The following is a 15,218-nucleotide window of genomic DNA, read 5'->3' as shown; positions in this document are numbered from 1 at the left end:
GATGTCCTTTCCTACTCACAGAGTGAACGTTAAACCGAAAGCTGTCTTTCTTCACCAGGATGCAGAAGAGCTAAAGGGTTGTTTTGGCAACATTCTTGATCAAAAAGAATCATCAACCACTCATCTGTCTTGTGATTTCAAGTGAATTCATTTCATGTGAGGTTTTTTTTTTCCCAGTTCGATTTCTTCACCAATATCTAAAAAAAGTCAAAAGCAATACAAAAATTTGTACACCCGTTAATTTTCAAACATGACAAAGAAAGGAAAGGGGAAAAAATGGCAGACCAGGCCTTGTGGAGTGATGTGAATACATCATCCTATTTGGAAAGGCATACGGATGATGATATTGTGGTGACAGAGACCTCTTACTTTTGCCTAAATGACGTCAGTGCCAACCCTGATGTAACTCTCTGAGGCCTGTCACTCCAAATTTGATGTCTTTACAGTGGCCAACCGGTAGAGAAATGAAAAGAGAACTATGGTTTCGCATACTGGGTCATCTTAAACCCACGTGTTAAGAGAGCTTAGACTCTCTGTCAAGTAAGCATTTGCTTGATCTGTGATTTAATGTTGGGTATGATGTTTTATGCTTTTGTGTGTTTGTTTTTGTGCTGCCATAGACATCTGCCAGGGGTTGCCAAAAACTCTTAGTTCCCTCTTCCAAACGAGTTCCATTGGGCAATCGTGAATTTCTTCGTGGGATGAGGTGAGGTGAAAAAATACAAGAGAGCCTGTCGCGATGCTGATTTCCATGCCAGTCTTGAAGCACCCGCCACAAGCCCGCATTGATGCTATTTCTTAGATTTGTTGATCTGCGCATAAAGAGGCTCCAGCTCCTATGGACAGAGGGACAAAGTGAGATCTGCTCTTTTCCGGATAGGATTTTCTGAGACAGCATGGGAAGGAGGGTTTGGGATTAGAACAGAAAGGTGACGGTTTATGATGAATGACCTTAGGTTATTTTGGGATTATTCAGTCATGGTGCATATCATTTGGTATCTTTTTTATCCTTAAGAAGAACAACTCACCCAGTTTTGCCCCTGGTTTTCAAGCTGAGCCTGACTGCCTGTTAGGGAAATCGCAGGGTCTAGTAGACAGAGCTGGACAGAGCTGTGTGATATGGACAAGATACTTACACTTTCTGAGCTTCAGTTTCCCCAACCACAAAATGGGAATAATACTGTTTATCCTACATGGTTCTTGAGAGAATTAGAGAGAATATATAGAAAGCCTCTAGCACAGTACTCAGCAGGAACAGGTCTTCAGAACATGGTAACAATGACCATGAGTCAAGTGAACATTTTTCCAACACGGTTTTATGAAATCCACTTGAGGCTACTGAACTTCCATCTCAAACCGCTCTTTGGTTTCTACAAGCAGTGATGACTGGGTGCATTTTACAATGAGAGAAATGGCAATCGTGCCGTTAGCTCCTAGTTAAAAGCTTCTCGAACTCGTTTCGATCCACTCAGCTGTGTGAGGTTTGGCAGGTCACTTGCCTGCACCCATGGGGCTGTCCTAAGACATACACAAGGGTTTTCACCAACATATGACACAGCAAACCTCCAATCCAAACGTAGATGGGAAATGGTGTTTGGCCTTGTTGAAATCGCTTCAGACTTCAGCTCCTGTTGAAATGGCCCAGGGTGCGCTGGCCAAGCAGATCATGTCAATATTCTGGTCTTAGGCATGCAGGCCCTTCTATTAAAGTTGGCCTTCCTGCTGTCACTCTTGGATATTTGTACCAGAACTAAAAGGACACAGTGGCATCTTAATTCTGTCATATTTTATATATTAGCCTGCCTCTTGCCATGTGAGTAAAGATCCCTTTTAACTGCTTATTTTCCTGAAGAAACAGATTGAACTGGCATTCTATAGCTTCTCCTGTGTGCCTGGCGCCATGCTAGACATTTTCAAGTACATTGTCTTTTGAAAACATCACAACAGCCTTGTAAGGCAGGTGATTTATCTCTTTTGCAAAGGAGAAACCAAGCACAGAGAAGTTAAGTAGTTTGTCTATGGTCACACAGCTAGTAAGTTTGGGACATGGGACCTAAAAGTAAGGTCCAGTGTTTTTTCTCATCTATTGTAACAGCTGCCATTAAAACAAAAACAAAAAACCTTCAATCTATGGTGTCGTAGAGTGTTTTGGAGTTTATAAAGCACCCTTATGTCTTATTTTATCTGCCTAACAGTCCTGGGAGTGGTTTATATTCTTTCCATCTTCATTTTGCAGATAAAAACTGAAAATCAAAGAGGTTGTGTGATCTCAAAGTCATTGTGCTGCCTGTCATGGATTTAATATATTGTACTACTCGCTTTTATTGTAAAGTGGGGATGGGTGAGAAGATAATTTTGTCCGGACCCGTCATTTTACAGATGAGGAATGTAAAGCCCAATGAAGAGAGCTTTTGTTTCCCCAGAGTCACAAGGTTACTTAGTAACCATGCCGTGAATAGAATCCAGGACTCCTGAGATCAGGTAGGTACAGGATGTCTTCTTCTAGAACTCATCATCTCTGTATTCTTTCAGGAAGAAGGAGCTTCCTACCCTTTGAGGCACCCAATTCTGTAAAAGAACAGACTGCCAGTTTGTCCCTTGATGCTTTCCACCCATGGGACTTCATACCGGCCTTGGAAACATAAAGAATAAGTGTACCACTTCTTCCAAATATCTGATGATAGAAAGTAGGAAAGCCCATTCTTCCACGCCCTACTTGAGCTACCACTTTCCCATTCCATCTGCCATTTTACATGCAGACCCAGCCCTGTAGGTGCACGATGAAGGTCTGCTGAATGAATGAATGTCTAGGATACACTTTCTACTTTTTTCACTGTTCTGACCCTTTGTCGTAAACACACTCTCCCTTGGCTTTATTCTCCCATAATTGAATCAAAAATCAAAATCTATATAGCAAGATGATTTATTAAGCACCTAATCTATTCTCTGCCAACGTCTTGAAATGTTTCAAATACCTGTGGTAAGGCTAAACATGGAACTTTACCGCGTGTTTGTGTTCTGGGTGTGAGGTGGGTGGAGCAAAGCTAGAGTGGTAAAGTAGGGAAGTACCACTACTGGGAAACATTTCCTTTTGCCTCCGCTGGGCTACAAGGATGCATCTTCATCTTTCCTGGGTAGACTTTCTCCGCTCACTCTGCTTTTTGGATGCCCTAAGAAGTCTGGCTGCCTTGATCTCACCCTACATTTGCTTTATTCCAATTTTGGAAACTAATTTATTCAACTGAGAATGACACCTAAACACAGAAGAAGACAGCAGGCTCAGACAGGGTAATTAATGCCACACTGCATTAACTTTCTGCAGCCGAGATAAATATTCACACATCTCCTGCCTGCCGGAATTTAGCTTCAAATACCCATCACAACAGTGGTAACGACTGCAGTCAACTCTCAATTATCCCCACTAAATGAAGGGGAGCAGTGGTGTGTAAAGCCCCAAGCAGCAGATAATCCCAAAGTCTGACACTCTGATGCATTATACGTTTTGGCAATAGCTTTACCTTGCTTGTTACAGAATCTTAGGCTGTCAGAAGTGGAGGGGAGCTAAGAAATCATTTGATCCAGAAATTTCTGACCTGACTTCTGGCAAGGTCACCACGGGGTCTTTAAGCTATTTTCAACATTCCAAAAAGCCTAAATGGAATCACACATTAACATAACACGCTGTTGATATTTTTTGTTTTCTTTGGTCAGATCTGACCACATCTCAGCCCTGCTTCAAATCCTTCAACGGCTCCTCATTACCCACAGCGTAAGGTCAAAGCTCCTTCACTGGGCACATGAGACCCATTAGTCTCGTAGTCCATTAGAGCTAATAAATGTCCCTTCCAGACCATGAATCAAAAGTTACCCTTCCTGGGACTTCCCTGGTGGCACAGTGGTTAAGAATCTGCCTGCCAATGCAGGGGACATGGGTTTGAGCCATGGTCCGGGAAGATCCCACATGCCGCAGAACAGCTGAGCCCGTGCGCCACAACTACTGAACCTGCGCTCTAGAGCCCGCGAGCCACAAGTACTGAGCCCGTGTGACACAACTACTGAAGCCCGCGTGCCTAGTGCTCGTGCTCCACAACAAGAGAAGCCACCGCAATGAGAAGCCCGCACACCGCAACAAAGAGTAGCCCCCGCTCACCGCAACTAGAGAAAGCCCATGTGCAGCAACGAAGACCCAATGCAGCCAAAAATAAAAATAAATAAACTTATTTAAAAAAAAAGTTACCCTTCCAGTCACGTACATCATGCTTAAAAAAAATTCTTATGCTTCTGTCACAATGATCTTTCTGAAATGGATTTTGTCATGACAGTTTCCTGCTTAGAACGACCCTCCCAGCTCCTTAAGCCCCCAAGGATAACGCAGACTCCTCAGGATGGTCCACAGGGCCCTTCCAACATGGCTCCCCCTTCCCATCCGGCCTCATCTACTTCCTCTCTCTCCTAGGCTGCACCTTCTTCCCTGTACATCTGGTCCCCCCGATATGATGGGATTTCCCATCCCTGAGACTCTGCTTAGACAATTCCTTCCACCTTCAGGACCTCTCCTCGTCCTGCACCTGGGGGTTCATACTTTCAGAACCAGCCCAAATAGAAGGGCTTCCTGGACTATGTAGGTGACGGGGACCACTCTGCCCCGGACTCCAGCAGTGCCCTGTGGAGTCTACACTGCCATCATGTTATCTCCTGGTGCCTTCTACACAGTGAGCTCCGCTGCACCTTGCACGCCAGCATTCCAAATTCTGAGCCCAAGCTTGGAAGCTGGCAGGCGCACCCACTAACACGGAGCGTGAGGATGTGAATGAGTGAATGAAAGTGCTTCTCTTACTGGGAGTTGGCAAACACTTCTGAGCTTTAAGCTCATTTGTGAATCTGACATATTAATAATCTCCATTTCTAGAGGACAACAAAGTAGATAGAAACCATGCAGTAAAAATGAAAAAAAATCAACTCTCCACCCTTTGACTTAAGTTGAATACCCTGTTTTCCGGGAGGTGCAATGAAAGAGTGCAAGCACACAGATGGGAAATCGGGCAGATCCAGGCTGGTATTCCTACTGCCAACTACGGCCTGCAGCCATAGACCACCGCGAACACACTTGCACTTGAACAAGTTGGGTTTATTACTCATTACAATGAGGGGAACCACGGGCAAGTCTGGAAGAGGTGATTAGAAAGGGCTTCTTATAGGTTTAGGCTAATATTAGATGTTTGGGGGGAGGGTCAAGAAAGTAAGGCTTCTCTCTGGGTTGGATGCTTTCAGGAAGCTGGAGTATGATCATCTTAATAATTCTTATCTGGAAGGCAGGTAGCATGGAACAAGGCTAAAGCCAGGAGAGAAGAATGTTTGGTCATTTTTGGAATTTGGACAATGTTCCTGTCAGCCATGGCTACTGAGTGGTCTGGAGGTGTCCTGACCCATCACGGTCGCAGAATGCTTTGTGGGACAATGGTGTTCTGTGAAATTGTTTACGTTCAACAGAACACCAAGGGCCCAGCTCTTGGCTGTCAGGCTGCTGTTCTCTTTCTCACTGTCACCTACTTAGTAACCTTAAAACCCCGTGTAGGGCTTCCCTGGTGGCGCAGTGGTTGAGAGTCCGCCTGCCGATGCAGGGGACACGGGTTCGTGCCCCGGTCCGGGAGGATCCCACATGCCGCGGAGCGGCTGGGCCCGTGAGCCATGGCCGCTGAGCCTGCGCGTCCGGAGCCTGTGCTCCGCGATGGGAGAGGCCGCAACAGTGAGAGGCCCGCGTACCGCAAAAACCCAAACAAAAACAAAAAAAACTCCGTGTAGGTTACTTAACCCTTCTGGGTTCCGGTTTTCTCGTCTGTAAAATGAGTCTAGAAATCCTCATTGAGGATTGAAGGAGAAAATACACATTGACTGTCTGGCACAGAGCCTGGCAAGGAGGAGGTACTCCAAAAACGGTTAGGTTTCTTATGTCTGGGCATGTGGCTCTATCCTTCCTTTATAGAAGATGGTTTTAGGCCTAAAAATCACCTGTAGGTGGCTTTCCAAAGTCCATCTCCTTCACAGACACTACTTCATAGCATTAACTGGGCTGTTAGGAAACCTAATAATGGCACAGGATCTGCCTTGGGAAACTGTGTAGAGAGAATGCAGGGTTAATCTAAAGGATCTGGTTGGAGGGCCCTGTGGATGGCAGAGACTTCCACGTGTTTGCAGGTGACTTTAAGTATGAAGTATGAGCTCACGTACAGAAGTCAAGTGGAATCACAGATTTAGAGTAATAATAGCTTATATTTACAGAAACCTTTACAGTCTCTAAAGGGGATTCCTCGATCACATACATGGTCTCATTTGGGCATCGCAGAGTCTGTACCCTGGGTATTCCTATCTCCATTTACAGGGAAGAAGTAGGGCTCCCCAGAGTTTGGTGACTGGCCCAAGGTCACTCAGCCAGCATAGGGCAGAGCTGGGATATAACCAGCTTTGTTATTTTTTTAGCTTTTGTATTGCAGTAAAATATTTAGAGCAAAGTATTTGCCATTTTAATCATGGTTAAGCACACAATTCAGGGACATTCATCACACTCATCGTGTGGTGCAACCATCACCAGTATTTCTAAATCTCTTTCTTTACCCCAGATAGACTCTATACCCATTAAGCGGTGACTTGCTAGTCCCCCTGACCCCTGACCCCCAACCCCCGGTAACTAACCTCTTATCTACTTTCCATCTCTATGAATTTACCTCTTCTTATTTTTAAATCAACTTCGTTGAGGTGTGATTTACATACAGTGAAATGTTCCCATTTTAAGTGTACAGTTTGATGAGTTGTGAGAAATATATACACCCATCTGGCCCTCCCCAGAGCAATCAAGCTATAGAGCATTTCCTCACCCTAGAACCTTCCTCGGGGTCCTGCTCGGTCAACCGTTCACTCCAGTGCGGCAACCACTGACCTGCTTTCGACCACTGTAGATTAGATTTGTTTTCCTGAGCGTTTCATGTAAACACACCCAGCTCTTTCCTAAGCCCACTGTCCTCTCCACTGCCACAATGACCCCTTTTGTAAAATGTCAAAGCAAGAAAGGCCATCGATCCGACGGTTCCTTTCCTACAGGAAGAAATGGAGGCCCCCACATGGGAGGGGTTTTTCTTTTTTCCCCAAAGTCCGCAGGAATCAGTAGAGAGCCAGGAGGGCAGCCCAGGGTCTGGACTCCCCTTTCTGTGCTTATTCCCTCATTTTCCCTACCTATCTCCACCTGTCTGGCTTGAAGTATAAAGGCATATAGTTTCCAATCCCACATTATAATGAGCCCCTTTGGAAAAGCCACCTAAATTGTGCTTATGACTTTGCATCCCTTTAATTTTCATTGTGTTTGTTTCTGGAAAGCTTGGCCACATGGAGCAAAGGTATGTCCAAAACAAATGATGAGTGGGGAGAAGACGTGGCACGCTGAGAAAGGTGGTCTTGGACGTGAGGTCACGCGCCATGCAATCTAGCTGCTGAGCAAGGCCATCTCTGCCCCTCCTGGGAGCCTGGGGGTAAGAGCCATGCCGAGCCAAGCTGGGGGTCAGACTGCAGCTAGGAGGCGAGCCAAAGCTTGAGGTCCTCAGCATTGCCCTGCCGAGGCAGCAACTCCAGCCTCAGGGTCTTTAAGCCCGGACACTTGGGCCTAGCTCAGCAGGGTCTAACATTTCCTGGCCTGATAAAATGAAAAAGGTGATGGTAACCAGGGAGTGGAAATAAGGCTGTAAGAACTCAAAGTTCCACCTGAATCCATGAAAAAGGCATGGGGTTTAGAGCCACAAAGACCCCAGCAACTTCCTAACTACCTGTATGAACTGAAGAAGGCATTTCACCTGGGCCTCAGTTTCTTCATCTGTACGATGGGGTTTGTAACATCAACATCATGGGACTGTAACACGTAATAAGTGAGCTCATATGACATAAGGAATTTTAACAAGGGGCAGGAGTCTTCCTTTCCTTTTTATTCAGAGGAGAGGGAAACAATAAAGCTTTCTGACCACTTTCAGCCTGAAAATCTGGCCTTCAGAGTAGGAAAGTCTTCAAAATACAGGATGGATTTAATGATGATGCCTTAGAGACTGAAGTTGCTGCTAAACGCATTCGCTTCCAGGAGTCTTGGGTGCTGAAACCCACTTGGTGAACACAGAGGTGCACACTCTGAGTTCCCAGGGGGTCTGCACATGTCCTGATCAATTCTGCACTTCCCCAATAATAATGGGTACAATTATCTGCTTGGCAGATTTAGTTCACGTTTCTCGACCTTGTCAGGTAGCAGAGGAGGGCACTGAGGTTGCTGGTACCTGCTCTCTGCCATAAGCAGGATGGCCTGTCCTGAGTAGCTTCCTGGTGGTCAGGAGTGGGTCCTGGCTCTCACCCAGATAGTCACCAGGACCCCTAATGAAGTCAACATACTTCAGGGACGTCTGGCCTTTCCTTCACTAGCTGGGAATAAGGACAGCCTGGGAGAAGGCTGCTGTTGGAAGATCTAGTTTGAGGACTGGGGATTCCATGCTCTAGCTGGGTGACCGTGGGCAAGTTAGAGGGTCCTAGAATGTAAGCGCTAGAAGGGCCTGTGGGAATTGCTTTACCGAAGAGAAGACCAGAGGTCAGATATGAAGCCGTCTGCCTCAGGTCACAAGCAATGAAGTCAGCGAGGCTGCTAAAACCTAGGTGTCCCGGTCTTGGTTGAGCGCTCTTACGTTATTTAATCTGGGTCTAGATTCAAATCCTAGCCCTATTACATGTGAATCGTGTGATTTCAACATGTCATAAACCTCTCTACCTTACCTGTCATATCTGTGAAATAGGAATAATAAAAATACTTAAGAGCATTCCCCTGAGGATTGCATTAGGTGATGTCTATAAAAGCGCTGTTAACATCCTAGTAATTTTCACATTTATTTTATTAGTCGTAGTAAATGCAAGCCTACTTGCGTTAGCTTCTGCAGGGTGATTCTAGAAACAGTAAGCGTGATCTAACTCAGAGGTCATCATACGACAGCCCATTGGCCCATTTTAGTGGCTGCCAGTTTTTTTGTAAATAAAGTATTATTGGCACTCATCACACCCAGTCCTTTATGCGCTGTCTTTTGCTGCTTTCCTGCTGCAACAGTAGAGCAGATTAGTTGTGACAAAGGCCAGATGGCCCACAAAAACGTAAATAGTCCCAGAGAGTGTGCTGGCCTCGGGTCTAAATGATCAGTGGAGTCTAGGTGTGCTCACTGCTCTAGGGGCTGAACACCATGTTGAAATCTCCATTTCTAGTCTCTTGTTCTCTAGAGTCTCATATGCAGCAGTCCACCGGCATCTCTGCTTGGAAGTTCAAGGGCACCTCGGGTGCAACTGGTCCCAAAGTAAACTGGCCTTTTTTCTGCTCAAGCCTGCAGCTCTGCATTCCTTAGCACATGCCTGGCGCCACCTAGATCCCCCACTCAGGCAGGAACCTGGGGGTCATCCTAGCACACGCCCTCTTCTTCCTCACCTCCCACTTCCCTGCAGCCTTAACCTCCTCCTCCTGATTCCATCTTTTCATATCCCTGGGCATCACGCCCATCTCTCCAACCTGGCCGACACTGCTCTCAACCAGGCCTTCCCATCTCCCGCCTGGACTAGCTTGGCTCGGACCTGCCTCGGAGTGCTATGCCCATGAAAAGGAGAGATTATTTTTCCATTTTTGTGGTTCTCTGCTTTGAGGCTCTTTGTTATGTGATTCTATTTAAAAGCAGAATAGCGATAATAATGCCAAATATGTGTATTCTACTTTCAAAGCTTATAGAGCACTTTCATACTCATGGTATCTTCTGATTCTGGGAGAGCCTGAGGAGGGCGCTCTTGCTATGATTCGTCTTCATCCATAGGTGGTGACCGGGGGTTCCAGGGGCTAGCTAAAGTCCTGCCTAAGGTCACCTGCTTTGGAGCCGTAATTCAGACCCAAGTCCCCTGACTCTGGGCATTTCTTTTCTTTCTTTCCTTTTTTTTTTTTTTTTTTTTTAAATCTCTTACCAAAAGCACCTGAAGTTCTGCTTTCTTTTCCCTTGAACACTGTAAATCCATCAGGTAACATTTTACATGTCTTGGGTTCCCACTATGAAGATTGGTCTTAAAAAATGCCAGTGACTTTTTATGGCAATATCTGCTGTTACTAAGGGAGACAGACCAAACAATTCCCCATTGTTACAGACGCTACTTTGACTTGACAGCTGGGAAAGTCTGATAGGCAGTTTATTTACTGAGCTATTTAACCAAATAAATGTTTTCCTTTTTCTTTCATCTCCTCAAAAGCTAACATTTCGCCCTTAAAATTGCTCCAGCAACATATCAGTGGAGTATAAATTACCTTCCATTCCCACGCCAGCCATTATAATATTATTTGGGTTCTTTTTTTTTTGCCCCTGTTGACCCAGTCTTTCCAAGACACGTGATTCTCCCAGCTGGGAGGGTAGGGGAAAAACATGAAATAATTGAAGATATTCCCCTTTATTGCTAAAACAGAAATGCTGTTTTGAGATTGGCCCCGAAGCTTCCTCCTGAGAGGATTGAGGCCATCCGTTTCCTCTTACTAGGGTGCAGTATGGTTTTAACTTATCAACAGATGTCACCCCTACCTATTCAGAATTGTGCGGGCACTTCTAATAAAAAGCAGCTGGAGATAATGGTTGCAAGGGTGATAAGAAGGCTGGGACTCTTGCTTTCCAACTGTATGGAGGCAGCGGGGAAAACAGAGCCATGGACGGAACTCCCCCGGCATGGTATCCTTTTTCCAAATGCCTGGAAAGGCCCTAAGAAATTGCAGTCAGTAAATTTCCAGTTGGGTGGACGGGTGAATGGAATGGAGACAGATCAAACGTGGCTTATACTGCTATTGAAGGAGGGGCCCAAAAGGCTCATTTGGACTTTCCTTATGGGTGTCTTAAGGGATGTGTCGGCAAGGCTGGCATCAGCCTCTTGGGACGCAATTCTTGATAGGCAATTGTGTAATTGCCAGACTAAGCCTTCAAAGGGAGAAAACTGTTTCACGGAAGATTACAGCCCAGCCCTCCTGTGGAGCTGGGAGCTACTTATTATGATTTACATGTGAATCTAAGATAAGGCTGCTCATGTTTTGAGAAGTGAGAGGCAGCCTGTGAGGCCCTAACAGGGGTCCCAGAAAACTAAGTAGTAGGGTTTTTCTTTTTCCCGAAGCTATTTTGAGGCATATTGAAAATTAATTACCTGCAAATAGAAAGTAAAAAGCAAAGCCTCCCAGCCAGTGGCCTGGGTCCTTCTGGTAGAATTTATTCAACACGAGGACGTAAGGGCTAAACGTATAAAATCCAAGGGAGTGGCGAACCACATTTATTGAGCACACAGGATGATGATGGGGGTGGCGCTGATGGTGATGGTGATGGTGGCGGCGATGGCAACTAACAGCTCTCGGCTGCTTTCCCTGTGTCAGATGCTGTGCTAAGAGCTCCACACACGTCACCTCCTATGATTATTGTCCAAACAATAAGCTTATGAGGAGAACACTCTTTTTACCCTCATTTTGCAAAATCAGATCGAGAATTATTATGACGTCTCACGAGGGTCACATAGCTTATAAGTGCTAGCGCCAGATTCTGAACTCACTCTTGCTCCAGAACCAGATTTTTTTAAGCCGAGGACCGAGTACCTGTCTCCATATGCTATCTTAGTTAACGTAATGTATACATGAGGCCCTTTCAGCAGATAAGCAAACCAAGACGCAACAGCAAGTATGGTTCTTGCCCAAGATTTCCCGCTCTTAAGTAGCTGAGCTAGAATTTGAACTCAAGTTCCAAATTCTGAGCTCTTCCCACTAGACCATGCCACGTCCATTCACAACTCAACCCTGGCCTGGGGTTCTAGACAGAATGTCAAACACGGAACAGGCTGAAGCCTCACAGAAGAGCCTGTACGACTGTCTCAAGCAGAACAGGCTCGTAACGATGAGGGAGTGAAACATCGACCTGCAGATGCTGCACGTCACCTTCAGTCTCTAGAAGAACTCAATTTTAGGATGATGTTGGCTGTTACGCTGATGAATGGCTCTTGTCACCTCCAGTTCATTCATCAAATTTTTCAAGGCAAGGGTGAGCATGTGAAATAAAACATATGTAAGGGGTAGAAAAACCTCTGGGGGAATCTTCCCAAGGGATCCACCCATCATCTCCAACTTTTGTCTTTCCTGGAACATTGACTTTGCCTGTATCACAAGTTCCCCAAACAGCTATGCAAGACTGGATTTTTAGATGGGCATGTGCGTGGCATGATGTGTTCTCATGTGCTATCGTACTGAGGTGAAACATGGCAAAAAGTATGGTATGTGAGATTCTTTAATCATAAAATCTATTAGCAAAATGCACTTTCAAAACACTGTACGAGCCTGGCAAAAAGTATGGTATGTGAGATTCTTTAATCATAAAATCTATTAGCAAAATGCACTTTCAAAACACTGTATGAGCTTTCGAGAACCATCAAAATAACTTACACACGAACTGCAACTGATTCCAAGGTAGCCTGAGAATCCACTTACGAACAGTGAAAACTATTTACCATTTTAATGGTTCTGACCATAATGTTCAGGTCTAAAAACAGAGCTCTGTCGGTAGGGCCTTGCAGTCCTACACGTTTATGGAAAACTAGAGAAGTATATGAAAATTGAACACATTTGTCAAGGAGTGACCTTAGAAATCATGCCTGGGTAACAAGGGGTACTTCTGTCTCCTGGGAAAGTTCGCTTCATCAGCCCCTCTTTCTGTCCATAAAATCAGATGTATTAAAATTCAAGTGCCAAAACCCACTTCTAGTAAATGTAAGTACCCCTCTCTTGAAGCCGCTGCTGATGGAGTCTGAAGTGGTTTGGTGGCAAACCACAGGCTGTAACACAGGTGCAAACAGCAGAGCCTCAGAAGCGAACGTGACACGTCTCTGAGCTTTGAATTCCACTTTCACGTCAGAAAGGGTGCGGGGGCCCCTTTTGGCCAGACAAAATGGACTACGATGATCTCACATCTCTATCAACCTTACTTCAAGCACTGCTTGTTTTTGTTCCTTAGTCTGGCTTCTCAGTGTGTTTGGTTGGTGACCTTATTTTAGATCTGCCGAGTGTAGGCAAATGCAGTTGACACACTGCTTAAAAGATTGAAGCATCCGGACCGTACTTCACTGAGAATGAATCAGGGTGGGCAGAATGTGTCCATCTCAGAATGTTGATGATTTTAGACACTGAGTCCACGTTCAGTAGCATTGACCATGCCTCCTGCTAGCAACACCCCCTCCCTCAGAATATATCACTAATAAAATACGACCATTCCCCACTCCTCACCTCTACCCCTACCTCCCAATATATGTCAAAGGTCATGCATCCATGAGGATAAACAAGGTGGAAAACAGACACCAGGCAAGGCGAAATGATGTAAACATCAGGGGTGTGACTTGAGGTAACAAACAAGCAAAAGGGAAAGCGGATGGCTTAAGGGTGGGAGATCAAAAGGACACATACCTACCCAGACCTGTGCTATCTAGCTACCGGCCTGTGGACTTATATTATCACCACTGGGCTCACCAAAGGGATCACTGTTGGATGAGGCCTGTGACCCATCAGGCTAGAACACAAGAAGATAACACTTTTTTTTTTTTCTTTTCAGTAATTGAAAATATAAGACAGCTGGGCATATTTTCATGCACACATATACTCTGTTATTTTAAAGGAGGCAGCACTTCCTTTAGAGGATGCCACTTCCGCAAATGTGAGAACTTGTAGTAACAACTTAATGAAAGGATAACGGTTTTCAGCTGCTCATTTGAACATAAAAGAAAACGCCTTCAGTCACCCCTTTAGAACTTAAGAGTCTGAGCCAGCATTCTTTTCTACATAGGTTTCCTCATGCATTGTCCATTTCAGATACAGAGGTTTTAAATTGAAGAAAAAAAAGAAACAAAACCGAAAGAACAGATCGGTCACTTACAGCTTCTTGCTCTTCACTTTTGCTGGGACTTTCAAAGCCCTCTTCAAAGATGTCATCGGTGGTCGGATCACTGGCGTGGGATGCAGATGATTTGGATGGAGAGCTCTGTCTAGGGGCTGGGGTTGGAGCTACATAGAGACCAGGCGAAAAAAGAAAACATCCTAAGTGTCCGGCAGCAACCGTTTATACCCCACAGAAACCTCAGGGATATGATTATATTCAAGTCAAATCCCAGGACTCCTCCCTTCCTATCACAAGTCAAATCAGTTGAACAGTTTAATATCTCCTCTGTACCTATGAATCTTGTCCTCTCACAAATTTGATGGTCAGGAAGGAGCTGGTGGGAACTTGATAGTAATACAAATCCTTGGACCCCACCCTAGATACACCTACTGAATCAGCAATTCTGTGTTTCTGCAGACTCAAATTGAGACCTGCTGGACTACAGTCTTCTTTCTTAACTTCATGTAATTATTTCAATAAGAATAAATAGAGAAGAGGAGAGTGATGTGCATTTATCGAGTGCCTTCTATGTGTCGCAAGCCATCAGAAATTTTACAGGCGATATCGCTGATCCGCATAAAGCCTCTTCGAGGTGGGGTTCTTCCAATTTTACAGATAAGGAAGGTGAAGATTGCTAAATTGCTCAAGGCCACAGACTTGGCAAGTGGTAGAAGCAGGCTTTGTATCCTGGCACACAGTAGGTATTTGATAAACACGTGCTGAATAGAGTGTCTCAGTGATCTGGGAAAATGAATGTAGCCGATGGCAACTTCACAGCTGCCACTTTTCTCCTTGTTCCATAAGGATCTCCATTTTCTGTCCTAACCTTCCCACATTTCCCTCGTCTCCTTTATCCCAGAGGTTTATAATAAATACGCCATTAGAAACTACTTTCCTTTCAATAATTTCTTTGTTTTTCTTTTCAATAATGTCTAAATTGGCATTGAAAATACCCAGCGCTGGCTCAGCCCCAAGGGAGGGGGGGGGAGGCGTGGCTTGATTCAGTAGCTGAATTTCAAAAGCCATTGACAAGGCCTCCCTGCCATTACATCCCAGAATTTACAAAATCTGGCTGCTTATCAGACAGTGATTATAAAACTTGGTGGGTTGCTTTTGCCTCGATGAACCTCTCTTTAGAATGATGATGCTATTTATTGCGGGCCAGCAAGCTAGACACGGTGCTAGGCACTTTGCATTCATTATGCTCTCTAATATAAACCCTGCAAGGTGCTACTGTACCTA

The 15,218-nt window shown here is 45.0% G+C and overlaps 1 protein-coding gene across 5 annotated transcripts in view; it reads right to left on the bottom strand.

Moving 5' to 3' along the window:
* Nucleotides 1-791: 791 nt before the first annotated feature.
* The window catches only part of DAB1 (DAB adaptor protein 1), a gene marked incomplete at both ends in the record, with an annotated part of 275,176 nt that continues 260,749 nt past the window's right edge, over nt 792-15,218 (bottom strand). For 4 of the 5 annotated variants that reach the window (XM_082832328.1, XM_082832331.1, XM_082832329.1 and 1 more), the window contains 2 exons: nt 13,527-13,610; nt 13,974-14,101. In XM_082832328.1, coding sequence (XP_082688454.1) covers nt 13,527-13,610; nt 13,974-14,101 — 212 coding nt within the window. Of the gene's footprint in view, nt 837-13,526; nt 13,611-13,973; nt 14,102-15,218 lie in introns of those variants that run through there. The other variant, XM_082832330.1, reaches the window with a different exon arrangement.

Source organism: Leucopleurus acutus, assembly GCF_964270905.1.
Source record: "Leucopleurus acutus genome assembly, chromosome: 2".
NCBI classification, from domain to species: Eukaryota; Metazoa; Chordata; class Mammalia; order Artiodactyla; family Delphinidae; genus Leucopleurus; species Leucopleurus acutus.
This window is presented reverse-complemented; position numbering and strand designations above follow the sequence as displayed.